The following is a 26,746-nucleotide window of genomic DNA, read 5'->3' as shown; positions in this document are numbered from 1 at the left end:
CTGTGTTCTTCCCACTGAGAATTCAATGCCTCCAAAGTCACGCAGAGTCCCTGGTGTGGGAAATCACCCATAGCTCCGCGCAGTTCAGCCTGGCTCAGAGGTGTCTTGGGAGCACTGAATGAGTCTGCAATGGGAAGAGTTACAGGCCAGGCAGGCTCTGCGCCTAGTTCTGCCTTTGCCTCTGGGGGATCTTAGGTAAATCAATGCCCTGGGGGGGCCTCAGCTTCCTCATCTGTAAAATGGGGCCTCATGATCTGTGGCCTTCTGCTGGTGCTGCAGACCACGTGGTCCCCCAGCCACGTGATCTGGTGAGGCCTATTAAGTTGCAGAGCTAATGACTGCCTTTCTGGGTCATTAAGGTGCTCCTGGAAAGTTCTGGTTTTGTAGGAGATCAGAATTTGCACAGCAATAGGGGCCCTTCGAAAGTTCAAAGGGGAGAGGTGAGCCCCCTGGTGTCCCCCCTCCCCAAGGTGAGGCGGTTCTGAGGTCAGGAGAGGGTCAGCTGGGTTTGGGGGACCTGGGAGGGCTAAGGGAAGGGAGGCACGGACCTTAGAGCTGCACACACTGCTGTCAACTCCCTTCCCTCTGGTTCCAAAGAATGGATCGCTCGAGGGCGGGGAGGCACGGAGTCCGGTAGGACCCGGCCTGGGGCAGCGCTTCCGGTTCCAAAGAATGGATCGCCCGAGGGCGGGGAGGCACGGAGTCGGGTAGGACCGGGCCTGGGGAAGGGGAGGGAGCGCTCTGGGAGGGGGGGGAGGTCGGCGGGTCAGCTTCCCACCCCTCCTCACTCCCCTGGCACCAACCCGCCGACACCAAGGTTTCTCGGCGACCCACAAAGGGCGCCCTCATCCGGGTATTCCAAGCGCCGGCAGCCCGCGGAGGGGCGGGGCCTCCGGGGCGGAGCCTTCTCTGATTGGCCGCCCGGGGCGCCGGGAGTCCTCCAGGAGGCCAGGGGAAGCCGTCCCGTGATGCCCCGCGCCCCGGCCGCTCTGGGCTGCAACGTGTCTGCGGGGCGGAGGCAGCGGCCGCGGAGTTCGCCGCGCGGGTAGGGCCCCCTGTGTCTCCGCTGGTGTCCTCTTCTCTATCGTCGCGCTCTCGTCTCGACAGGCCGCCCCAGTCCCCGACATGTCGTACAACTACGTGGTAACGGCGCAGAAGCCCACCGCCGTGAACGGCTGCGTGACCGGTGAGGCTGCCAGGGCCGGAGACCCCGGCGAGGGCGGGATCTGGGGGCCCCCGAGGCCTAGGGAGGCCCGCCACCCTTAGGGCGGCCGGGCGGGATCTGGCCCGGGGAAGGGAGGGCGCCGGCGGCCGAGGAACCTCTCTTAGCCCACGACTCCAAAGAAGCTGGGTCCACATGCGCTTTTGGGGTTTAAACGCTGCTTTCGGGGGTCCCCTTTCGTCCTGGGAGGATCATCTGACCTCGAGGACAGGGACGGGCCCCCTAGGACAGAGAGCGAAGTGTGAGTTGGCCGTGCGGCGCTGCTTGGGCCCCGAGAAGGGCCTCGTGTGGTTGGGGGAAGGGGCGGTGGTGGGGGCGACTTGGGGGTCAGAACTTTCCTTCAGGAGAGCCTGGGGCCGAGTGGGGGTCGGGGTGAGGGGCGGTGGAGGGGTGTGGGGAACGCTCGCCCTCGCCCAGAGCTGAACTGGATGGAGTCCTCTTGGCCTGGGGCTGTTGTTTACTCGCTGCTGGGAAGGCTGGTGAGCACGGCTCAACCCGGTGCTGGGTCTGCCTTGTTAACTCCGCGCAGATGGAGAACACAGGTGTCCAGAACACGGGAATAATCAGTCCTGAACCCGGTATTCAGCAAAGCGAGGGCCTCAAACTTGCAGCAAATGCTAACTGCTGTCAGAGCGTTGGAAGCGGTGAAAGGGTGGGTGAGGGTGCTTGTTGGTAGACACTGGGAGGGCAGGAGGTGTGGACAAAGCGTTGTTTCCGTGCAGAGCTGTGACCGGGTCTGCTTGTTTGGTAAGGATTTGGTGAACATTTAGGTAAGGACGTAATGGAAAGGAGCACTGCCTCCAGTCCTGCGTTCCTCAGTGAGAGGATGCGCGTGCCCTCTCCAAAGGAAAAGGAAAGGGGAGGGTGCAGAGCCATCGGGAGGGGGGTCACAGTCATTGCCAGTTGAAGGACACGCTGCCCTTACACCCTGTCCAGGTTTCCTCGTCCGATTTTCTTAGTCTGATTGGAGAAGCAGCTCTCATGGCCGCGTGAGTGAGAGAGACTGAGGTGCGGTGTCTAGTGAGATGGGAGCAGTGCCTGGAGGCAGCTGGAGCGATCTGTGAATTAGGTGAGGATTCTGAAGCTGTGGCTTTCATCGCTGAGAGGATCTATCTCTTCTGTTCCTTCAGGACACTTCACTTCAGCGGAAGACTTGAACCTGCTGATTGCCAAGAACACGCGATTGGAGATCTATGTGGTCACCGCGGAGGGGCTCCGGCCCGTTAAAGAGGTGGGCATGTACGGGAAGATCGCCGTTATGGAGCTCTTCAGGCCCAAGGTGAGTGCTCAGGGTGGGGCCCACCTTGGAGACAGTCCAGGGTCCAGTGTTGTTTTCTGGTCCTGTGTTGTTTTCTGTCGTTGCTTGGGATGGGCGGAGCTAGGCGAAGGAGAGAAACCACTCCTTTTGAGGGGCAGGCTTTAACTTAAACTCTTGAACAAGCTTCCTAGAAGTGGGAGAACTTGACGGGAAAAACTGAGCGAGTGGACTTCTGTGAGAGGGGAAATGGAAGCAGTTGGGGATGGGGGTCACCATACTGTGGTCGTCATGGTGACTCCGAGCATTGGCTCTGAGTAGGGCAGCCCTGGCTTCAGTCCTCAAGAATTCTAACTTTAGCCAAAACCGGTTTGGCTCAGTGGCTAGAGCGTCAGCTTGAGGGCTGAAGGGTCCCAGGTTCAGATCCGGTCAAGCGCATGTACCTTGGTTGTGGGCACATCCCCAGTAGGAGGTGTGCAGGAGGCAGCTGATCGATGTTTCTAACTCTCTGTTCTTCTCCCTTCCTCTGTAAAAAATCAATAAAATATATCTAAAAAAAAAAAAAAAAAGAATTCTAACTTTAGGTGTTACTTAATCTTCCAGAGCCTTATTTTCTGTTTGCAAAATGGGGATTAAAGTTTCCAACCCCCTGGTTTAGTGTGGAGATTAACTGATTTAATAACATGGAGCGGCCCTGCAGCAAGATTATTATTAAATGTTTTTACTTAATTAGCCACCATATTAGTTCATTATATTGGCTTTTTTTTTTTTTAACTTCATTATATTGTAATGAATCTGACAAGAAGCAGTGGTTAGAATTTTAATTACAGCCCCTTTAAACAAAATATATTTAGGGGGTCTTTGTTATCATAATAAGTAAGACTGTTGGTCCATTTTAGCCTCATTGTTATTCACAGGTTTTCCTCTTTCTCCAAATACTTGGAGATTAGAGAAGTCCTTACGTTCATCTTTCAGAATTTGAATGGAATGATTTCAATTAGCTTGATACGGAAATAGATGAAGAAATTGAATGTAGAACAGAGACGTGGCATCATGACAGTGAGGATTCGATGTTTGCCAGCTTCAGTTCTGGTCTTGTGCACACACCCTTCACCTGTGTGCACTTATGTTATGTACTCACTGTAGATTTTCTCTTCAGGGAGAAAAAAGTCTTTAAGTAATTTAGAATGCTTAAAGAACGATGTCTAAAGGCTGGCCAGGAATTTCTATTTCAAAAAGAACCTCTTTTGACGGCATAATTTGGTTCCCAGGGGGAGAGCAAGGACCTACTGTTCATCCTGACAGCGAAGTACAACGCCTGCATCCTGGAGTATAAGCAGAGCGGCGAGAGCATCGACATCATCACCCGGGCCCACGGCAATGTCCAGGTGAGGCTCCGCTGATGAGCCTTCCAAGTGGGCTGCAGGGTTTGATGAAGGGAATTGGAGTGCCGGGCAGCTGTCTCCATGACCAGGGAAACAAGGAGAAAACATAGGGTTTGGGCTTTTAAAAAGGACTTCTCTAGTTTGCTCAGAGTCTGAGGGACAGGGTAAATTAAATAACCCATGGAGTTCAGTGTTTTACAGAAAGACGCTCTGACACTGGTTTCCTGCATGTCACGCAGGGGCCACCAGTTTTACGTCCTGGTAAAGGGGGGCGGGGCCTCTGTGCTGTGGGTGTGAGGCTCTCCCCTGACCCCATTTCCCTCCTCAGGACCGAATTGGCCGGCCCTCAGAGACGGGCATCATCGGGATCATCGACCCTGAGTGCCGGATGATTGGCCTGCGGCTCTACGATGGCCTTTTCAAGGTCATTCCCCTGGACCGGGACAACAAGGAGCTCAAGGCCTTTAACATCCGCCTGGAGGAGCTACACGTCATCGACGTCAAGTTCCTCTACGGGTGCCAAGCACCTACCATCTGTTTTGTCTACCAGGTACCGGGTCGGGAGGAGAGGGGGAAGCCGTGTGTTTGGGCAGAGCAGTGCGTTTTCGCTGCGTGAACTGCCTGGCTTTCGTGGGCGCGTTGGCAGGAGTACTTAATGTACATTTGCATGTGGGTCAGGTTTGGTTTGCGACTTGAGTGCAGTGGTACTTCCTGTGGAGGAAGCAAGCTCCGAGGCTTGCAGCAGGATTAATCCGTGGGGATTTTGTAGGGTGACCCAGTTTGTACTTTGTCTTGGTCTCTTACAGCATGCTAGGGGAATTATTAAAACAGAGATGGGCCTCAGTTAGCGTGTCGTCCCAGTGTGCCAAGGTTGCCGGTTTGTTCGCGGTCAGAGCGCACACAGGATCAGCCAATGAATGCACTAATAAGTGGAGCAGCAAATCCATGTTTTTTCTCCCCTCCTTCCTCTCTCTAAAAATATCGATTGAAAGAACTTAGGAGAAATGTTGTGGAAGTTGCCTTCACCAGCAGAGAGGAAAATGTCTTAGTGATGCCTTATGTATGACTTCTAAGAAAAGGCTGGCATTTTACTCCGAGCTCACTTTCTGGTGCCTCGCTGGCTCTTGACTTCTATTTTAGTCCGCTTAAAGCTTCAGCGGAGCGGACGGGGGCAGCTGTTCTCTGGCAGATCTGTTGCGGGGGCAGGTGGCAGAGCGCTGGATTAACATGCCTGTCTCGGTCTTTTCTCAGAGGGCCACGCAGCATGAGGTCATTCTTCTGGCATGTCATTGAGCCAGTGACGGAAGGAAGCAGCCCGGGTCCGGGTGCCGTGTGGCCAGCGAAGCACGGACAGCTGTGTGAACTGTTAGAATACACTGACGTGCACTCTTGTAGATTTCTTAGTGGCACTAGACGTGTTGTGGTTCTGAGGCTGGTTGGCGCAAGGTTCATTCTAATAAGTTGAAACCATTTAGGAAACTTTGCTCTTTTTTAATTTTTTAATATTTTATTGATTTTTTTACAGAGAGGAAAGGAGAGGGATAGAGAGCTAGAAACATCGATGAGAGAGAAACATCGACCAGCTGCCTCCTGCACACCCCCTACTGGGGATGTGCTCACAACCAATGTACATGCATTGACCAGAATCGAACCTGGGACCTTCCAGTCCGCAGACCGACGCTCTAGCCACTGAGCCAAACCGGTTTTGGCACTTTGCTCTCTTTTATAGCATATTAACTAGCAGAGCTGAAATAAAAACTTGGGATTCCTCTCCCTTCAGTTTTGTAAATGTCAGGTCCTTAAAATTCTGACGGTGGTTATTCTGGCTGCATGTCCAGCCTCGGGGCTGCCTGTGTGACCGCCTGTCCATTTCTCTGTGTCTCAGTAGGCCCCAATCCAAACCCAGGCTAAACTTTTTGTGAAGTTGAGTCTTAACCTCAGTCACTGATGAGAAAATGTTTTCATCAACTAGAAATTATTTTATCTCCTGTTTTGTGTCAAAAGTTCCATTTAACAGTATCTACAGGAAAGTGTTTCAGGGACTGTCACAGTGGCTAAGGCGTGGTCCCTGACCTGGAAAACATCTCTGAATTCCTCCCATAACTGTTAACTCTGGTTCGGCCTTTGAGGCCATCCTTCCCCCAAGCCCAGCGCTTGTATCTCGCAGGGATGACGGCAGCTCCCGGACAAAGTGAGTCATGGCTCAGAAAAAGGAGGGGCGCTGGTGTTGACAGCGGAGGCCTGGAGGTTTGGACTAATTTGAGAGCAGCAATGTGTCCCACATCAGAATACTTTTAAGAATTTAGCAGATAACTTTTAAAAAATTTGTGTGTATTTAGCTTCTCAATAGGTTTATTTTTTTCTCTTTAGCTGGAGAAAAAAATTTCCTTGAGGCTAAGGAATGAATGTAGAAAGCACACACACATTTACGTATTTACTTAGTATCTTTTTTTTTTTTTTAATAATTTTTTTTAATTGATTTCAGAGAGGAGGGGAGAGAGAGAGAGAGAAAGAGAGAAAGAGACATCCACGATGAGAGAGAATCATGGATCTCCTGCACGCCCCACACTAGGGATTGAGCCTGAAACCTGGGCATGTGCCCCGACCGGGAATCGAACCCCTGACCTCCTCTGGTTCATAGGTCGACACTCAACCACTGAGCCACACCAGCCAGGCTACTTAGTATCTTAGTGGTTGGTACAGTATAACAATTTCATTTTTTCTAAATTCTTGTTGTTAATCCTCATTTGAGGATATTTTTCCTTTTGATTTTTAGAGAGAGTGGAAGGGAGGTGGGCAGAGAGAGAGGGGGAGGGAGAGAGATTAAGAAACATTGATGTAAGAGAGACATATTGATCAGTGGCCTCAGGGATTGAACTTGTAACCTAGGTAAGTGTCCTTGACCGGGAATTGAGTGACCCTGTGACCCTTTGGTGCACAGGACGACGCTCTAACCACTGAGCACACTGGCTGGGCTCATGTTTTCTAATCTGTAAGCGTTTATTGGTTGTTGCTGTTGGTAACAGCTTCAGTGACAGTACCCAGTCCCAGGATGGGAAGGCTGACATGCAGGAAGTCAGATGCTCGGAGCCCCTCTCCTTCCCTCAGGCTAACGATCCCACCTTCCCCCCCCAGGACCCGCAGGGGCGGCACGTAAAAACCTACGAGGTGTCTCTGCGAGAGAAGGAGTTCAATAAGGGCCCCTGGAAACAGGAAAATGTCGAGGCGGAAGCTTCCATGGTGATTGCAGGTTGGTTGGGGTCCGGGCCGTTCCCCTGTATCCTGCCTCTCCTGCTCTGCCTCCGTCCAGTGCTCAGTGCGGCAGCGTGTGCTCAGCATGTGCCGCCTCTGGTCTGCTTACCTTCCCTTCTCCGTTTCTGTCTTGGATTGCCTTGTTTTTCACTCCCCCAAATAGAATTTTCTCCTATACGGGATTAACTGTAAAACACTGAAGTTGATCTATAGAGTGGCAGATGGCAGATGGCTATTTTATTTTGAGCATAACATTTGAAAACGGACAGGGGCCCGTGGAGTTTATCTCATCTGACGCCTTCGCTGCACAGAGGAGGAAGCGGGCCCGAGGGGATTGCCCAGGCCCGTGCCTCCTGACAAAGCCTGGGCTGCGCTCCAGACCTGCACGACCTGGTCTGGGCTCTGGCCCGCACCATGCCGCGTGCCCCAGCGAGTAGAGAAACCTAACACTCCTCCTCGGTGCCAGTTGGCTCCTCAGTGACGGCTCTGATGATGGGGAAAACTGAGCTCAGGGACAAGGAGGGAAGGAAAGGCTTAGTTAGGACGTCTTTAAAATAAGTGATGATGGTCTGTGTTTGCCTCGTGTAACTGGACGAGTGCCCTTGCTGTCTCGAGTCTGGCAGCCCCGCGCAGAGCCCTCTAACGGCCCTCTCTCCTCAGTCCCTGAGCCCTTTGGCGGCGCCATCATCATCGGACAGGAGTCCATCACCTACCACAACGGGGACAAGTACCTGGCGATCGCTCCTCCTATCATCAAGGTGAGCGGCTTTCCTTTTCCTGTTCTGCCCCCACCCCCCACCCCCATTTGCCCTGCTCCCCTCTTCCTCCCCATGTGTCAGGAGGGTCACAGGTGTCTGCGGTCTGTCACTGAGTGTGTGAGACAGTGAGGTCATTGGGAACACAGAGAGGCTTGCCTGCTGGGGCTTAGGAAGAGCTTGCGGGCTCACTATGAGCGAGAAATAACAGAATAGGTCTGCCCTTTCCATTGATTGGCCGGGCTAACTTTAAGAAGGGAAAGGTTTTGCAAATTTAAGTATTTGCAGCGTTCGCGTCATGTAAAGTACTATAGTGATAAATGATACAGACTTTTTAAAAAATCCTCGAGCCGAAACCGGTTTGGCTCAATGGATAGAGAGTCGGTTTGGGGACTGAGGGGTCCCGGGTTCGATTCCAGTCAGGGGCATGTACCTAGGTTACGGGCATATCTCCAGTGGAGGGTGTGCAAGAGGCAGCTGATCAATGACTCTCTCTCATCGATGTTTCTAACTCTCTATCTCTCTCCCTTCCTCTCTTTACAAAGTCAATAAAATATATTATAAAAAAAAAATCCTCGATATTTTTTTTTCTTTTTCTTAGAGAAACTGGGAGGGAGGGAGGAAGGGAGAGAGAAACATTGATGTGAGAGAGACACATCAATTGATTGTCTCCCGCACATTCCGACCAGGGATCTAACCTGCAGTCCAGGTGAGTGTCCTTGATCGGGAATTGAACCTGCGGCCTTCCAGTGTGTGACCAGTCGCTCACCGCTGAGTCACACCTGCCAGGCCAGATTATATAGGTGTTTGCCAGGGCAGATTACATAGACATTTAAAAACTAGTCGTAGAAATTCCAAATCTTAAAACTTAAAATCATAAAATTTAAGCCTTGAAGGTAAGTAACAATCTATAGTAGCTTTAGTGCAGGAGGTGAACGGAGGCAGGAGGGTACATTAACAAAACTTCTGGCAACATTTATAGTCCATGAGTAATTACAACTGCTTTCTAGTCCTCTGTTCCTAGTTTCCAATAGAGTAACATGTGACCGAACCTTTTAGAATAACATGTTGAACTCCTCAGACAACTGTCCTCAAAGTGAAGCGCCTCTGGTTGCACCAGCACATGCGATGCTGGCGGGTGGGAAGGGGAGTGGTTTGCGCTCTGCTCGTGGCAGACGCTTCACCTCTAACGACTGCCTCCCTCTTGGCAGCAAAGCACAATCGTGTGTCACAACCGCGTGGACCCCAATGGCTCCCGCTACCTGCTGGGGGACATGGAGGGGCGGCTCTTCATGCTGCTCCTGGAGAAGGAGGAGCAGATGGACGGCACGGTCACCCTCAAGGACCTCCGTGTGGAGCTCCTCGGAGAGGTAGGGCTCCTCCTCTGCTGCGTTCTCCTCGGGGCACTGACCCCACTGTGACGGGCTCCATTATCCAGCAATACATGTCATCCTTCTGCGGAAGTTGGTGTTGGAGGGAGTGAGATGGAGGGTCTCAGGGAGCCAGGCACTTCCTAGAGCAGGAAAAGCAAGCAAGCAAACAGAAGGGAAGATGAACCTAATGATGCTTACATTACACCTGGGAGGAGGGGCGCAGACACTAAGAATTACGCAGTGTTGTTAGGGGTTTCCAGTAGTTTTGAGGTGATTAAAGTTGGGATTAAAGGGATCATTTGGAGCCGGCACCTTCGAGATAAATTACAGGTTTCTCCGACTGCAGGGATGTGGTCAGCGGGTAGTCAGGAACGTCAGCGATCAGGCCGTTGTGTGGTGTGGCCTGAGGTTTGGAATGGCGAGCTGTGGGCACCGCGGCTGCGGTGTGTGTTCTCGGTGCAGCCAGAGGGGAGGACGCTGTTCGGGAGCCACAGGCGTCCTGATGCCCCCCGTGCTGTTGACCTTCCCTAGACCTCGATTGCCGAGTGCTTGACGTACCTGGACAACGGCGTTGTGTTTGTCGGGTCTCGCCTTGGTGACTCCCAGCTTGTGAAGGTGAGAGATGTTTTCTTCTCTGGTTGCTGCCCACGGCCTCGCTGCTGCTTCGTCAGGGTCTTGTGCTCAGTGCCCCTCAGGATTCCCTCCGCTCACCCTGTCCCTACTGTCCAGCTTACTGCTCGATCGCTTGTGCGCTTTGCCTTGACGAGCTCTCCTCACAGTTCACGCGGGGCTGGGTGCTGTGGGGAATGGTGAGCAACAAGACGCAGCTCCGTCTGCAGAAGGTCATGGTCTAACGTGCTGCCTCCCCTTTAGAATGAGCGTTTTGGACCACTGCAGAAAATACGTGCCAACATTTTCCACTGGTTTTCAAACTGCTTCATTAGAAACCCCTGCATGGTTGGGGTCTCCTGTGGGACATGTTCCTTCGGCAGCAATCCCCTCCGCAGGCGCCCCCCCGGGCCCACAGGGAGGGCACCCCTGCACGACGGAGGTTCTGTGGGGTGAGACTGTTTCTTCCGGGGTGGGGTCTGCTGGGCATGCTGCAGGACTGACTGCTCTTTCTTCCTAGCTCAATGTTGACAGCAATGAGCAAGGCTCCTACGTGGTGGCCATGGAAACCTTTACCAACCTGGGGCCCATCGTGGACATGTGCGTGGTGGACCTGGAGAGGCAGGGGCAGGGGCAGGTAAGGGCCCTCCTGGGGCGGTGGTTGTGTGCCCACTCAGCTGCCCTCTTGCGTTTGCCTAAGGGGGGGCGTGTACTGCACATGACTTTTAAGAGCCTCACTCACTAAGCCAGTGGCAAAAGGGTAACCACCTTTTATGAGTGCCTATCTTGGTCTGCCAGACACTTGATACACATCATCACCGCACAGCATCCCGACAGATAGGGGTTCTCGGCCATCTCAGAAGGGCTGAGAGAGAGTCAGAAACGCATCCAAGATCCCACAACTAGTAAATGGCAGGTGTCTGATTCCAGGTCCTGTGATCTTTCCAGTAGCTGGGCCCCGGGTGGAGTGGGAGGGAGCTGGCAGGTAAGTAGCAGGAGCTTTTGCTTTTTGGACTGGGATGTGCTTCCTGTCCTGTCTGTCAGGACGTTGGAGAGACTGCTGAGTCTGCATCCTCCAACCCAGCTCCCCAGGCAGGGTCCTTGGGTCCAGGTGCAGCTGCTGTACTTGCTGGGCCTCAGCGTGAAGGCGCAGGCTCTGGGGGTGCTTAAAAACGTCGTCTCTCTTTGCAGCTGGTCACTTGCTCAGGGGCTTTCAAGGAAGGTTCCTTGCGGATCATCCGGAATGGAATCGGAATCCACGAGCATGCCAGCATTGACTTACCCGGCATCAAAGGTAGTCTTTCAGTGATGTAGGGTGCAGATCTTACTTGAATGACCTTGGCCTTGGCCTTGTTACATGTTGGGAAGGCAGTTGGGTGAAAGCTAGAGGAAAACAGATAAAAAAGCAAAGAAGGAAGAAGGTCCCGGTGCAGTGGAGTGGTGGAAGCTGAAACATGCCCAACAGCTATGTCTAAAGAACACTGCTGCCCAACATTGGATAGTGAAGGGGAGAATGGGAAGAGAAGGTTACAGGGTAATTTGGGGTTGTGTACAGGGAGCTGACAGCCGCCACGGCAAGTGGGGACTGAGGAGATCACAGGAAGGGAGAGTAACTTCGAGGACAAAATGCAAATCTTCAAGCCCAGGAGAGTGGATATAATCAGAAAGATCAAAGAAAGGTACAGAATGAAAGACTTGCAGTATATAAGCAGTACACGTCACTTAAAGTAATACAACAGGACTGGCACCAAACATACGTATGAGTATCTGTTTCTCCTATGAGGGACCTGGCACCCTATGTACATGGGCTAAACTCACCTATTACAAGGAAAAGGTGATCAGACCGAATCAGAAAGCAAAGCCAGTTTAAAGTTGTATATATGAGCTACAACTAAAATGAAGAAATTCAGAATGTAAAGAAACAGAATGGGAGCAGAAAAGAAATAGAGGTTTATGAATTAGAAAGGAAGAGGTCATATAACTAACTGCAAAGCCCAAGAGAATCAACTGAAAAACTAGACTAAGAATTTAATAGAGTGGCAGGTTATAAAATTAATGGCCTGAAGTCAGTAACTTTAAAGATACCCTTGCTGATTTGGTTCAGTGCATAAGAGCATCGACCTGCAGACTGCAGGGTTCCAGGTTCGATTCCAGTCAAGGGCACATCCCCGGGTTGTGGGCTTGAGCTCCAATAGTGGGCATGCAGGAGGCAGCCGATCCATGATTCTCTCATCATTGATGTTTCTTTCTCTCCCTCACACACATAAACATACATACATGTATACACACACATATAATGTATATATACACAAACGTAATAAAAGTTATTGTTTTAAAAAAATAACACAATTAGAAGGTATAACAGAGGGAAAGAGGTAATTTGCAATAGCAGCAAAAAAGGTAAAATACCAAGGAATAAGTCTAACAAGAAATGTGCAAAATCTATACATAAAACTTGAAAGTACTCTTGAAAGATTAAAAGGCTAGCTTGTTCAAATAAAAAAGATACAGCCAGGTCTTACAAATTGTTAGAAAGCTGTTCTGACTTTTTATACATGATGTATCAATATCAGTAGTTTTTTCCTTGATGACAAGTCAGTCCAGATAAAAAGAGCAAGAAACAAGAAAAGCCAGGAAAACTTAAGAGCAGTGATGCAGGACAAGCCTTATCAGATGGTAAAACATATTAAGCCCTGCCTGGTGTGGTTCAATGATTGGAGCACCAGCCTGCATACCGAAGGGTCTCGGGTTTGATTCCGGGTCAACATTGGTTGCAGGTTCAATCCCTGGCCCAACCGATCTATACATCTCTCTCACGTCAATGTTTCTCTCTCCCTCTTTCTGTCTCTCCCTTTCTCCTAAAAAAGCAATGGAAAAATATCCTTAAATGAGGATTAACCAAAATACATATCTATTTACTATATATATAAACTAAACACTGTTAAACCTAAGAAACTAAAAGTGTGGTTTGGTGCAAAATAGGCAGTTCAGAAATAACAATAAATGACTCAGAAGTTCAGAAATAACAATAAATGCGGGAATTTAGTGTATGATAGTGGCAGCATCTCAGTTCAGTGAGACAGGTGATTCTTTTTAATAAATGATGTTGGGGTAACAGTCATTTGGGAAAAAATAAGGTGGAACGCATACTGTACGTGTGCATCTTGCTAGAATCTAAATGATCAAAGACTTAATGTAACAAAACGAAGCCATACCAAAGCTAAGAGCAAACGTTGGTGAATTCCTTTCTAATCTTGGAGTGGGGAAGGTCTTTTAATCCATGACTCAAAGTACAGGAGCCAAAAAGAAGGATTGATAAATTCAACAAGAGAAATAAAACCCTCCTATGTGATAAAGACAAAACACTGAAGTTAGAAGAAACTGGTTAAAAACATGTTATTTTCTAGCCAAAGACCCATTCTCCCTAATTTAGAAAAAAAATTTCTAGGAAGAGCACAGATTTCCTGTCTTCAATTTGGCAAAGACACGAATGGACAGGTTACAGGCCTCACTTTGTAGTAAAAGAAATGCAAATCAGAACAAAATAGTGCTGGCATTCTTTGCCAGGTGACCAAAACCTGGAAGTTTGGCTCCTCATGATGGTGAGGCTGAGGAGCTGGTGCTCGCTAGCGATGCCTCCCAGCTACAGCCCAGCTGCTGACCTACCGGCAGCCCCAGTCTGGGCGCTGCCCACAGTCCTTCATCTGTAGCAAATGACATAAGCGTCAGGTTATTCTCTGTGGCCTGAGTGTCGCAGCAAAACCCACTGAGGAAGTGCCCAGCAGCAGACTTACTAGTAAGCTGGCACAGCCACATAATGCACCACCGTGCTGCTGGCACCCACAGGGCCTGCTCGGTTCTGATAAGGGCTCGGCATGTAATGAGAAAGCAGGCCGCACAACAGTATATAACGGGCTCTTGTGCTTGTGTTTGCTTGTGATACAGTGTTTACCAGTTTCTCCAAAGTACAAAATAAAGTTGAATTATTAGCCATGTTACCTCAATACACTTAATTAAATTGGAAGGACAAACTAGAAACTCCTATGATTTTTTAAAAATACATTTTTTATTGATTTCAGAGAGGAAAGGAGAGGGAGGGAGAGGAGAGGGAGGGAGGGAGAGAGAGAAACATCAATAATGAGAATCATTGACCGATTGCTTCCTGCTCTCCCCACACTGGGGACTGTGCCCTGACCAGGACTTGAACTGTGACCTGGCTCATAGATTGACATTCAACCACCGAGCCACACTGGTCGGGCTTGAAGCTATTCTTGATTACTTATTTGAAGGATGGGTTAGAGGGAGGGGTAAAGGAGTAAGACTAATGTTATATTTAAAAAAAATAAATTAGATTTTGAATTATGCAAATGTATTACTGAAATCAGATTCAGAGTCTTACTGCCCCGGGGGAACACAGTGTGTGCTTCAACTGAGGAGATATTCCAGATTCTCCTCTCTCCCCATGGGGGCAGCTGGCCCTTCCTCAGATGTGTTGGTCTGTGCGGTGAGTCTTAACCCTTGACCTTTGTTCCAGGCCTGTGGCCACTGCGGTCTGATCCTACCCGGGAGACTGATGATACTCTGGTGCTCTCCTTCGTGGGCCAGACAAGGTGAGCTGAGCCTGGCCGGCTCTAGGGCTCCTGGGAAGGCAGTGGGGTGCTGGGCCGGCTCCAGGGCTCCTGGGAAGGCAGTGGGGTGCTGGGCCGGCTCCAGGGGCTCCCAGGAAGGCGGTGGGTGCTGGGCCGGCTCTAGGGCTCCTGGGAAGGTGGCGGGCTCTGGGCTCACCAAGGCTCCCTCCCGCTGCAGAGTGCTCATGCTGAACGGGGAGGAGGTGGAGGAGACAGAGCTGACGGGGTTTGTGGATGAGCAGCAGACCTTCTTCTGCGGCAACGTGGCTCATCAGCAGCTTATTCAGGTAATGGCTGAGAAAGGCAGGCCCCATGTCCTTGAATTTGACCTCGAGTGCAGCGCAGAGCACCCCCGGATTTTACAACAGCCCGTGTTTATGGCTCTAAAACTAATGTTAAAGGGCTGGAAAACACTAAATTATTTGATGACCCAACGCTCGGCACACTCAGCAGCTCTTCACTCGGGAGTTGTGCTTTTAACGCCGTTTCCTCTGCAGGTGTGTGTGTTGTGTGTTCACATGATCATCTCTGGCCGGGCTGTCCTATGGATATGTTGAGCTTTACTGTTTTAATACTTAGACCCTGTCTTCTGAGACACTCATTTTCCTCTATAATATTAACTCGTACTTGTTGGGTGATATATTATAGAAAAGCACAAAAGGAAAAACAATTCGTCATAATGCTACCAAACTGATTGTTGGCAGCGTTTGGCACATATTAGTTATTAGAATCAGAGCTCTTCTGAGTGTGCCTGCTGTGGGGCACTTGTCCTGAAGAGCCTGCTTGCTGAGCCCCGCCCCCTCACCCCAGCAATCTTTATGTTTGGGGTGACCCCGATGCTCTTTGATTGGCATCCCCACCTCACCACCTCACCTTTTGAGCTGTTCTCCATTCTGGGAGAGTTGGTGTTTGCCAGTGGAGATCAACACTTGAGTGCCTTAGGGTCATTGAACTGTTTCCACCTTCCATCCTCTTGCCTTCCTCTTAGCCAGTCAGCGGTGGCGGACTTGGTAGGAACTGGAGGGAAGGTTCTTCCCGTCTGGGCTGAGTGTGGGGGGCTGGTGCTGATTGCTCTGTCCGTGCTTTCTAGCTCGTGGCCTGAGGACTGGCACAGCTTGCAGATCTATCATAAAGGGCTTTCCTCTCACATATGAGCTCCATTTTGGTGGTTAAGGTGAAGCGATACGTAATGCCATCAACCTGCTCTTTGTTTCTTTTCAGTGATGAAATAAATTTATAAAATGTCAACACAATTTTGTGATTTGTACACAGTAAAGAACTTGGGTATTATAAAGCCTCACAAATTTACACCATGACATAGTTGACACCTTTTCCAAGTAACTGTACATCATTGGCTAGTTCTCCTTTTAAAGAATGCTCTTGCTCGCTCCTGCAGCACGTTTCTACATGACTGTGTGTGCCAGGAGCACAATCAGTGGTAGTGGCTGCGCGGTCTCTGCATGCCGGGAACACACACCTCTCAGCATTCCTGCCCCCTACACGGTGGCTGTGGGCTTAGAGACCCTTCCCTCGCTCTAGGGCCTGAAATTAGTGTGTTGGAAGCTGCAGGTCGGACTGGCTTAAACATCTCTGCTTTCATTGATACGCCTGTGAATGCTGAATACCAGGTTTGCAAAGGGGTCAAGATGTGTCATTCAGACCTTGGTCTTGGCTGTTGGGTTGCCTGTAAGGTGGTAAGAATGTTGACCACCATCTGGGGATCCTGTCAGCATTATGACCTTGGTAAGTTTTACATCCTATAGGTATCTACAAAATGAAAATAACAAGTTATTAATAATAAGAGTGCTTATTCTTTCCAGCTCTAAGCTCTTCATTTTATTGCTTTACATAATACGTTTTTTAAAAAAAGTTACAACAGTCACCGTGAAATACGGTTCATGAGTAGACACCATGGTATCTCACGAGTCCGTGATCTCATTTGCTGTGGTGTGTGATACTGTGAACAGCTAATAAGTTGACTTTATGACCAAGAATGTTTGGATGATAATGTATGCTGTTACCAAGTGTATCGCTTTTGCTTTTAATGGGTATTATTAAAGTTGGTATGCTATAACATGCATTAAAGAAAGAACTTGATATTTTAGAGGTCTCATTTTTGGGGTTGATAAAAACTGCTGGGCTGGCGTCACAGGGCCTTATGCTGCTGGTTCCTTTCCGGAGCCTCACTCAGGCGGGAAGCAGCAGGCCTTCTTTCCAGTGGCAGGTGTGCACACTGTCAATTGCTTGAGGCCAGTCTTCATGGGGCTTCAATGAAAAATAACATTGTAATTCATCATTGCAGGCTTTGGGAAAAGGTACACACGGTGAAGGAGGGCTTCCAGAGCTCATTCCCAGGGCAGCTGTGGTCCCTGCCAGGCCTCAGACACATTGTTTCTCTCTCTAGATCACTTCTGCCTCCGTGAGGCTGGTGTCTCAAGACCCCAAAGCCCTAGTGAGCGAGTGGAAGGAGCCGCAGGGCAGGAACATCAGCGTGGCCTCCTGCAACAGCAGCCAGGTGGTGGTGGCCGTGGGCAGGGCGCTCTTCTACCTGCAGATCCACCCGCAGGAGCTCCGGCAGATCAGGTGTGTGCTGTCTGCCTGCCCTCCTGTCCTCTGGGCCTCCTGCACCCTTCGGCTCCTTCCCTCTGCCATGTTCCTCTTTGTTCAGCCACACAGAGATGGAACATGAAGTGGCCTGCTTGGACATCACCCCCTTAGGGGACAGCAATGGGCTGTCCCCGCTTTGTGCCATCGGCCTCTGGACAGACATCTCGGCCCGGATCTTGAAGCTGCCCTCGTTTGAGCTCCTGCACAAGGAGATGCTGGGCGGAGGTACGGACCTTGTACGGGCCGGGCTGGGGCTGGTCGGAATGGGGGGCGATAACTGATGTGCCGCTCCCACAGAGATCATCCCTCGGTCCATCCTGATGACCACCTTTGAGAGCAGCCACTACCTCCTCTGCGCCTTGGGGGACGGGGCGCTCTTCTACTTCGGGCTCAACATCGAGACAGGTGAGAGCAGCGCTCGCCGGGGGAGGCTGGCTTGTCGCCGCTTGGCCCGAAGGTGCTGCCCGGGGACCTTCCCAGCCCAGCTGTCGCCCTGTCCCTTTCCTCCCTTCTCCGATGCCGTCTCTAGGCCTGCTGAGCGACCGCAAGAAGGTGACGCTGGGCACCCAGCCCACGGTGCTGAGGACTTTCCGGTCGCTTTCCACCACCAACGTCTTCGCCTGCTCTGACCGCCCCACTGTCATCTACAGCAGCAACCACAAGCTGGTCTTCTCTAACGTCAACCTCAAGGAAGTGAACTACATGTGTCCCCTCAACTCCGATGGCTATCCTGACAGGTGAGCCTGCGTCTGCAGCAGGAGCCAGCATGGAGCCTCGTGGCGTTTTCCTCAGACCCTCCCCTGCATCCTCCCCAGTGCCAGTCAGGACAGAGCTGATGGGAAGGCAGCGCAGAGGCGCTCAGAGCTGGCTGCCAGAGAAATCCCAGAAGCTTTGTAAAGTGCAGATCTTCTGGACTCCTTAGTTCTGATTCCGCAGACCTGAGGTTGGACCCCAGAATCCTTATTCTCAGCAAACCTCAGGTGCTTCAGACGATGAACCTTTTATTTACTTTTTATTTGTTTAACCGCAGCTTTGGAGATCATTGTGTAGTTCCCTAGAGTGGACACCGGCGTCCCAACACTGCCTGGGCATGCGTGAGAATGGCAGGGCATTTTCTGGGGGACAATCTGGTCAGCAGCCCGCCAGCAGAGGTGCTGTTGAAATCTGTTGTAGATGTTGATTCTTGAGCATTAAACTGACAGCTCGTCAGTCAGCCTAGGCCACCCAGAAAGTTCCGTGACCTCCGCGGTAGGACCAGGCGTCCGGATTGGATGTCTCCCGGGCGCTCTTAGCCACGGCATCCCACTGCCCTGGAGCAGCTGGTGGATTCTGCCTGGCTTTCTCCCCGTGGGGTTCCCTCCGAGAATCCTGGCCTTCCTGGAGTCTCCTCACTAAACCCAGACCCTCTTTCCAGCCTGGCTCTGGCCAACAACAGCACGCTTACCATTGGCACCATCGATGAGATCCAGAAGCTGCACATCCGCACCGTGCCGCTCTACGAGTCTCCCCGGTGAGGCGCTGCGTGGGGGAGGGTCGGGTCGGGGTGGTCGTAGTGCGTGGAGGACCAGGTCTCTGACAGGCACTGTTCTGCAGGAAGATCTGCTACCAGGAAGTGTCCCAGTGTTTTGGGGTCCTCTCCAGCCGCATCGAAGTTCAGGACTCGAGTGGGGGCACAACTGCTCTTAGGCCGAGTGCCAGCACCCAGGTGAGGGCAGCAGACAAAGATCGGGCCTGATGCAGGGCCAGGCTTATTTCAGCTTTGCAGGGCATCTGGTCTTAATCTGCTCAGCTCTGCCCGGGAGAGCGCAGCCATGTGCCACGGGCACAGCTGACTTCAGGAGAACTTGCTGTAAAACAGGCAGGAGCTGGATTTGGCCCCCTCACTGGAGGGTTGAGAATTCGGGGTACGGGTGGCGTCAGTGGCTTTGCTGCTTGGTAGCTTTGCAGGTTGAGTGATTCTCCTCTCATCATTGGGCACTTTGTAGGGTGTGTGTAGCGGGGGGCAGCGTAGCATGATAGTCAAGAGCATGGGATTGGAGTCTGACAGGTTCACTGCTGGCTGCTGACCTCGGGCAAACGTAGCTTTTACTTTTTCTCATCTGAGTGCTAGTGACAGGCCACTCCCGAGTTGCGCTTACGGGCAGGTTGGCTGAGCGCCTCGTTCCCCGTGCTCTGCCTGTCCTGCCTGATCTGTGATAGGGCTTCTTCCCTAATTCCAAGAGGTCTTCCGTTTTCCTGTTGCTGGAAGTGCCCCCTGCTGTTCCCCTTGGGAGAGGTGCAGTCTGTTGCTCTCTTAGGTACCCTGCTTCCTCAGCTTGGCTGGATGGATGTGGCATCGCCGTCACAGTGATCTCTGCTGACCCTTAGATTCCCGTGCTGTTTTGGGCCGCTGTCAGTTCCAAAGGGAATTTAGATCCGTGTCCGTCCCCATGTCCTCCGAAGCCCGCTGCTCCTCAGGTTCCACTGCTCCTCAGCTGCCAATCTCCAGAGTTCTCACTCAGATGTGGTCTCTGCCCTGGTCCCGTCGGCCCCTGCCTGATGCTGCCAGCGCGGTCTGCTCTCGGGGTGCTGATGTCCCTTCTGTCTCCAGGCCCTGTCCAGCAGCGTCAGCTCCAGCAAGCTGTTCTCCAGCAGCACCGCCCCTCACGAGACCTCCTTCGGGGAAGAGGTGGAGGTGCACAACCTCCTCATCATTGACCAGCACACCTTCGAAGGTGCGGGCGCCGCCATCTGTACCTGCTGCTCCCTAAACGAGGCCGCCGGTCCTGATGTGTTTCAGAACTTGGTGGACTCTGTGCTAGACCGTCCTCAGCGAGGAAGGCAGGAGGGCTGGGCCCCCTAGGCCAGAGCAGGCCGGGGAGGGAGTCTGTGGGGGCAGGAGCAGCCGGAGGCGCGTGCACTGGCTCTGCCCAGAGCCGTGCTGCGAGCCTCCAGCGCAGGGTTACGTGCGTGTGGGGTCATCACCAGTCACCCTTTGCCTTCTCTTCCTAGTGCTCCATGCCCACCAGTTTCTGCAGAACGAGTATGCCCTCAGCCTGGTCTCCTGCAAGTTGGGCAAAGACCCCAACACGTACTTCATTGTGGGCACAGCCATGGTGTACCCGGAAGAGGCGGAGCCCAAGCAGGGCCGGATCGTGGTGTTTCAGTATTCGGATGGTAAGTGTCCCGGTCTCCAGCCTGGGAGAGCTTGGAGGCCTGAAAGGAAGCGGACTGTTCCAGGTTTCAGAGCCTCAGTCAGCAGCGGGAGCACGTGTTGTAGTCGTTGCGCCATGAGCCTCTCCCTCCTCTCGCTGTCGCCTGAATGCATTCTGGAGTAGATGAGCGGTGGCAGGAACATGCGAGCATGTGCTGCTGCCTTTTCTGCTCGGGGAGAGGCAGAAACGGGGAGAGGCGAGAGAGGGGGAGGAGAATCCAGTGCTCGAGTGAGAGACGAATCCTGGTTGCTCCGCATTTAGGATTCTATCCCGCTTCAAGGCGGTGTGTTCACTCCTGTATCTTCACGCGTCTCCCCTCCCTATACGGTCCTAACGACTGGTTTTCAGCCCAGAACCCTTGAACAGGTGGACACAATGGAATTGGTCTTCCTCTTGAGAGAGCTGGGAACTCCAGGTAGGGAGCTCGGGGACATGACCTTGAGGCTCATACGTCTGTGCTTCCTGCTCTCAGAGGAGCTAGACTAGAGGGGGGACTCAGTTTCCTTTGATTAGTCAGCGTGGGCTCATCAGGAGGAGACTCAGAGTATCTCTTTCTCCCCCAGGAAAGCTGCAGACGGTGGCTGAGAAGGAAGTGAAAGGTGCCGTGTACTCCATGGTGGAATTTAACGGGAAGCTGTTGGCCAGCATCAACAGCACGGTGAGACCCAGCCACGGGCTGTCCTCCCTCAGCTGCGCACCTGGTCCACAGGCTGTCTCCCCGTTTTCCTGGGCGTGTGTGTCCAGTGCTAACGATAAAGCAGTGGGGGTCGTGTGGCTGGGGTCCAGGGGTTGGGTTGAAGCAGGTGTCAGGCTTGGTTGCATGGACCGCAGGAGCATCTGATCCGAGTGCACGTGGGTGGAACCAGGGGAGTCCCTGCTCAGGAGGGTCCTGCGTGCGGAGCCGCTGTCCTCATGGCGGTGGGGTGCGTGGCCCCCGGTCATGGGGGTGCTCACCAGCCCAGGGCTCTGAACCCTGCAGGTCGGGGGTTTTTGTGGAGACTTCATCCTGTGGGCACGAGGGGTTACCTTGGTCTCCAGCCCAGTCCTCCCCAGGGGAGGGTGGACTTCAAGTTCCAAGCTGGTAGCCATGGCTTGGTCTTCTGAGCGACCACCCCATCCTGAAGCCAGGGGTCCCCAGGGAACTCTGAGGGGCTCGGAGGCTCCGGGAAAGGTGCTTTGAAGTCGGGACAGAGAATGAACCTGTCTTAGTGCGATGGCCACACCGGGGGTTCGGTGTCGGTAGGCAGCAGGATGAGGGAGGCGTGGAGCCAGGTGAGCGATGGGCGGAGATGGCAGCGGGCCATGTTCGTGGCATTAAAGCTAAAGATCCAGGTGAAGTCACGTGAGGGGGGAGGGAACAGGACCTGGAACCGATTGCCAAGGCAGCTTCTCCCGGGAGTTGAGTGTGTCTGTCTGCCGATGACCAAGCATCTTCATTCTCTTGGTGACGTGGCTGTGACTCAGCGACAGTGAGCAGAGGGGAAGGAACCCTGGCTGGGGCTCCGGAGTCTTGGTTACTTGAGGCGGTTGACTCTCCTGGCATGTCCCTGGGCTCGCGTCACTGGTTTCAGGAGCGGACATGTTAGAGAAGGGTTCGGAACAGGCGGGTTTTGGGGAGGCAACCTTGTTCCTTTCTGTTGGCAAAGTTGGAGATGGATCTTCTTTCTAGAATATTCTGCAGGTCTGCCCCCAAACTCAGTCACAGGAAGTCGTCTTTTGTCATCTTCACGGTGGTGCTGGCACTGCTGCTGACGTAGCCTTTGTCTTGCCGCTCCTTTTTCATGTTTGAGGTGCTCGCTGCTTTCGTAGCTCGTAGATGTAAATGCTGGCGTGTTCACGGGAGCCCTCGTCCCCCCTGGTGAGGGCTGAGGGGGGACGAGGACAGGGCGGACAGTCCTGTGAGCAGACACGGTGCCCCAGGTGCGGCTCTATGAGTGGACGGCGGAGAAGGAGCTGCGCACCGAGTGCAACCACTACAACAACATCATGGCGCTCTACCTGAAGACCAAGGGCGACTTCATCCTGGTGGGCGACCTCATGCGCTCCGTGCTGCTGCTCGCCTACAAGCCCATGGAGGGCAACTTCGAGGAGGTACGGGAGCGGCCTCGCTCAGCCGGGCCCTGCCCGGGGGCCTGTGGGAGGGCAGGCAGCCCTGGGAGACGGGGACATTCCTGGAGGGCACTTCCTGGGTCGGTGAGGTCTTCCTCCAGCCCCACCCCAACCACGAGCAGCTCCGTTTCGGGGTAATTGCAGCCACTGGGCTTCATTGGCCCGAGCGGGGAGAACCTCTAGCGTGGCCGTTGCCACGCCCGGGCAGGGCCTCCTCGGGCAGGCGCTGGTTTCTGGCTGAAGGACGGCGGGCCCAGCGCCGGCTCCAGGCGCTCTGCTGACTGTCCTCTGGTTTGCACCCGCTCACCTGCAGATTGCTCGGGACTTTAACCCCAACTGGATGAGCGCCGTGGAGATCTTGGACGATGACAATTTCCTGGGGGCTGAGAACGCCTTTAACCTGTTCGTGTGTCAGAAGGACAGGTGGGTGACAGCGTGGGAGGAGGGCCGGGCCGATGGGTGGGAGAACAAGCCCAGACTCTTGCTAGGAGAACAAGGTCACAGGCAGCCTCTCGGGCAGCCCCCGCTGCGGGCTTCGGGTGGTGAGTTTGTGGCGCTGCCTTCCAGCGCGGCCACCACCGACGAGGAGCGGCAGCACCTCCAGGAGGTCGGGCTCTTCCACCTGGGCGAGTTCGTCAACGTCTTCTGCCACGGCTCCCTGGTCATGCAGAACCTGGGCGAGACGTCCACGCCCACGCAGGGCTCTGTGCTCTTCGGCACGGTCAACGGCATGATTGGTAAGGGCCACCTGCAGGGCTCCACCGGCCTCGGAGGGAAGAGCAGGGAGCGGCCCGCCCCCCGCTGCCGGCTCTGCAGCTCCGGGCTCCCTTGCTCCGCAGGGCTGGTGACCTCCCTGTCCGAGAGCTGGTACAACCTCCTGCTGGACATGCAGAACCGGCTCAACAAAGTCATCAAGAGCGTGGGCAAGATCGAGCACTCCTTATATCCTTCCCGGCAGCCGCCTCCCGGGGAGCGGCCGGCCAGCTGCTCCGGACACTGCTGCCCAAAACCGACGGCCCCTGTGGGACCAGGCCCTTGGGAGCTTAGAGGACAGTCCAGCGCACAGCCATAGGGAGGAGAGTATAATTAACCCGTACGTATCACCACGTCACCTGGCTCTTCGTACATTTATGTCCCTGAAACCTCTGGCCTCTTGGCATCGCAGGAACAGCCGGTTTCTATGACAACAGAGGAGCCTCCTTTCAGAGGTTGTGTTGGGACAATGGTGTTGGGGGGCCCTTACTAGAGAGGCTGGCAGGAGCTGGGGAAATGAAGAAGCTGAAAATTCCAGAAGCCCGAGGATCAGCCCTCCCAACCCCAAGGACACCCAGGATTCACGTAGTGGGCGTTTGTTTCTTGTAGGAAATTTAGAGGCCACCCAGTCAGGAGGTGGGTGCAGCTGGAGGCTCCTGCTGTGAGTCTGGCATCCGTCAGGCTGTGACAGGGCGATGTGGCCTAGCTGTCGCTGGGGGAGGGCTGAGGTGTAGGTGGGGCATGCCTCTCATCTCACTGAGCCTAGTGGGGTGAGTGAGCTGTGTGCACTGGCTGGGCCTGGAGGAGGGGTTCTCCGGGTGTGCACCCCGCCCACCGCCCGCAGCTCTGGAGCCCGAGCTGCGCTTTAGAATGCTGGGTGAAGATCGCCCTGCTGAGAGCCGTTGGAGCAGGTGTGATTCTCCGGGTCTCGGTTCCAAGGTGGTCCGGAGAGCAGTGAGGGTTCCAGGTGGGCCTGTTTCCTCTTCCGGTCCCGGTGATTCAGCTTGTGGCTGAGAGAGGGGCTGGCTGAGGGAAGGGCATCTCCACGGACGGCACTTTCCTTAACTCCTCCACCTGGAGATCCTTTCATACGGAGCGAAAGACAGAACCGGCCACCGGCTTCATCGACGGGGACTTGATTGAGAGTTTCCTGGACATCAGCCGGCCCAAGATGCAGGAGGTCGTGGCAAACCTTCAGGTGAGCTGTGTGGTGTCCAGTCTGGGCGCCACACAAGCCCTCTGCAGGCCTGGTTCGCTTGGACCGCTGAACCCCGGCGCCTCCCTCCTCGCTTCCCAGAGACCAGTGGCCCCTGTCTGTCCTGCTGCCCAGGGAGGAGTCAGGACCAGGAGATATAACTGAGCTCGCCTCCTGGGTCCCCACCAGGCCCTCAGCTGTACCCAGGGGCCGTGCGCTTTAGCAGAAGGCACCTCGGGCCATGTTGGGGTTCCGGCAGACCCACAGGAGGGAGCAGGGCCAGAACCCCACCAGGAAGAAAAGGGCCCTGGAGCTGCAGTTTGGGGTGTTGCTTCCTAGAGCTGGTGCCCCTGGGGACCATCCTGTCCTGGAAGTGCGGCCTGTTCCGCAGGCGGCAGCTCCCAGCCAGCTCATGGTCAGTAGACCTGCTGGGCCACACTCCAAGGGGAGAGCCCCTCGCAGTCCGCACACCTTCCTCCTTCCCTCCGCAGTATGACGACGGCAGCGGGATGAAGCGAGAGGCCACCGCCGACGACCTGATCAAGGTTGTGGAGGAGCTGACGCGGATCCACTAGCCGGGGCTGGGTTCCCTCTCGCAGAGCCTCTGGGGAGGTTCACCCTCCCGTCTCCCCTCCCCCGCCACCGTCTTCTCGGCCACGGGAAGCCTTTCCCTGAGCTGCTGTCCCAGAAGCCACAGTCACCGTGTGGAAATGGGGGTTTCTTAGAACTAAACCCGCTCCCGGGACCGGGGAGCGGCTGTCTCCCTGGATTTTTAATGTCGCACCTGCTTCCGGCCCCACGCGGGACACCAGGCCTTGGTGCAGCCGCCCTTCCAGGGAGGGGTGTCTCCACGGCTGAGGGGACGCTGCGTGTCACACCCGTGCGCTGTCCTCTGCTATCTCTATTTAGGTTGGGGTGTGGGGGGCCTTGGGGACATGGGAAGAGGGGCGGGAAGGGTTCATTGTCATTGAAGTGAGGGCTTCCTTGTGTTTCCTTCTGTTGCCTCTGAGAGCTCTGGGTCTGGAGACCTGACCACCAGGCCCTGGGTGCCTGAGCATAGAATCTGGAGATGGTGGGTGGTCCTCCAACCACAGCCTTTCTGTGTCTGGGGGGCTGACTGCCTGCAGCGAGGCGGCGGGTGGGCGTGATGGTGGTTAGTTTACCAAATAAAGTAGAGTCTAAGAAGAAAGATCCGTTTGTTTTCGCTTTTCCTCCCCCCGCCCGCCAATCCAGTATCCCGGTCACAATGCCCAGTGTCCCGAGTTCACTTCCCACATCGATGGCAGCTGCTGGGCACCTGCCGCTGCTGCTGGAACAGGTCCTCTCCCACTCACAAGTAGTGAGTGAGGTGACGCCTCACCTCCTGGGCCATGTGCGCTCCATGGTGCCGGGTGCTGGGTTTTTGATTCCCTGGTCTGTGGCTCCTGACGGCTGCATCTGCTTCCCAGCCGCCTGTCAGTCACCTGCTGGGCTGGAGGCTGGGCTGCCTTCCCGGACATGGGTTTGCAGCAGATGCAGCTGCCACAGCGGCCCCCACACTCCCCAAGGCCACTGGCAAGTAGCCCCTCATGGGCCTCCCGCCCTATGGGCACACACCCTTTGGGTTCTGGCTTCATGTCCTTTATGTCTGGTTTGGAAATACAAGTGAAGGCATATTTGGGGTTCACCTTTCTGTCCAGCAGACAGCCTGTCTTCGGCTCCGTGGGTCCACATTTCCACCTGTGATCCAGTGGGAATAAAGGCTGCTCTGTCCCCACAGGGGAGTTGAGTTGATCCCAGGCGAATTGGCCGGCTCCTTTAAGACCAGTCTTTATATATTAAAAACAAACAAAAACCGGTTTGGCTCAATGGATAGAGCGTCAGCCTGGGGACTGAAGGGTCCCGAGTTCGATTCCGGTCAAGGGCATGTACCTTGGGTTGCGGGCATATCCCCAGTAGGGGTTGTGCAAGAGGCAGCTGATCAATGACTCTCTCTCATCGATGTTTCTATCTCCCTCTCTGTACAAAATCAATAAAATATATATTAAAAAAAAAAGACCAGTCTTTGATACAGTTTCAGGAAAGTTGTGGTTTCAAGTTCAAACTGGTTTTGAGAGATTCAGGTGTAAAAGGAAAAGGCAAGGAAGCACCTCAGCTTTGGGGTCTTCGGAGTGAGTTCCTCCCGCAGAGCCGTTCCTTCGCTGCCCGTCTTCCTCTCTCTCCTGGGCCTAAACTAGGGGTGTCGAACTCAATCAGAGAAGGGGCCAAAATCTAAAATCCAGCCTAAATCGCGGGCCGAATGGTTTACTGAACAGTCATAAACTGTCATTGTGATGGAAACGCAGCGGAGTGCAGTGATGACAGCGCGGTGCGGGCCACATTGCAAGGCCTGGCGGGACGGATTTGGCCCGCGGGCCTTGTGTTTGACAC

The 26,746-nt window shown here is 53.7% G+C and overlaps 1 protein-coding gene across 1 annotated transcript; it reads left to right on the top strand.

The window, feature by feature from the left end:
* Positions 1 to 969: 969 nt before the first annotated feature.
* Positions 970 to 25,521, top strand: DDB1 (damage specific DNA binding protein 1). The gene is made up of 27 exons (XM_036417418.2): positions 970 to 1,186; positions 2,353 to 2,501; positions 3,749 to 3,865; positions 4,191 to 4,412; positions 6,998 to 7,112; positions 7,775 to 7,872; positions 9,081 to 9,239; positions 9,774 to 9,857; positions 10,372 to 10,488; positions 11,043 to 11,145; positions 14,386 to 14,461; positions 14,658 to 14,766; positions 16,884 to 17,062; positions 17,148 to 17,311; positions 17,384 to 17,491; positions 17,616 to 17,823; positions 18,501 to 18,596; positions 18,680 to 18,791; positions 19,677 to 19,800; positions 20,078 to 20,242; positions 20,844 to 20,938; positions 22,201 to 22,371; positions 22,703 to 22,812; positions 22,957 to 23,126; positions 23,229 to 23,331; positions 24,217 to 24,340; positions 24,829 to 25,521. The coding sequence occupies exons 1-27, from the start codon at positions 1,126 to 1,128 to the stop codon at positions 24,910 to 24,912; spliced, it is 3,423 nt and encodes a 1,140-aa protein (XP_036273311.1). The 5' UTR covers positions 970 to 1,125; the 3' UTR covers positions 24,913 to 25,521.
* The last annotated feature ends 1,225 nt before the right edge of the window (positions 25,522 to 26,746 follow it).

Source organism: Pipistrellus kuhlii, unplaced genomic scaffold (genome assembly GCF_014108245.1).
Source record: "Pipistrellus kuhlii isolate mPipKuh1 unplaced genomic scaffold, mPipKuh1.p scaffold_m20_p_59, whole genome shotgun sequence".
Classification (NCBI taxonomy): Eukaryota; Metazoa; Chordata; class Mammalia; order Chiroptera; family Vespertilionidae; genus Pipistrellus; species Pipistrellus kuhlii.
Note: the sequence above shows the minus strand (reverse complement) of the source record. Positions and strands in the feature narration are given on the sequence as shown.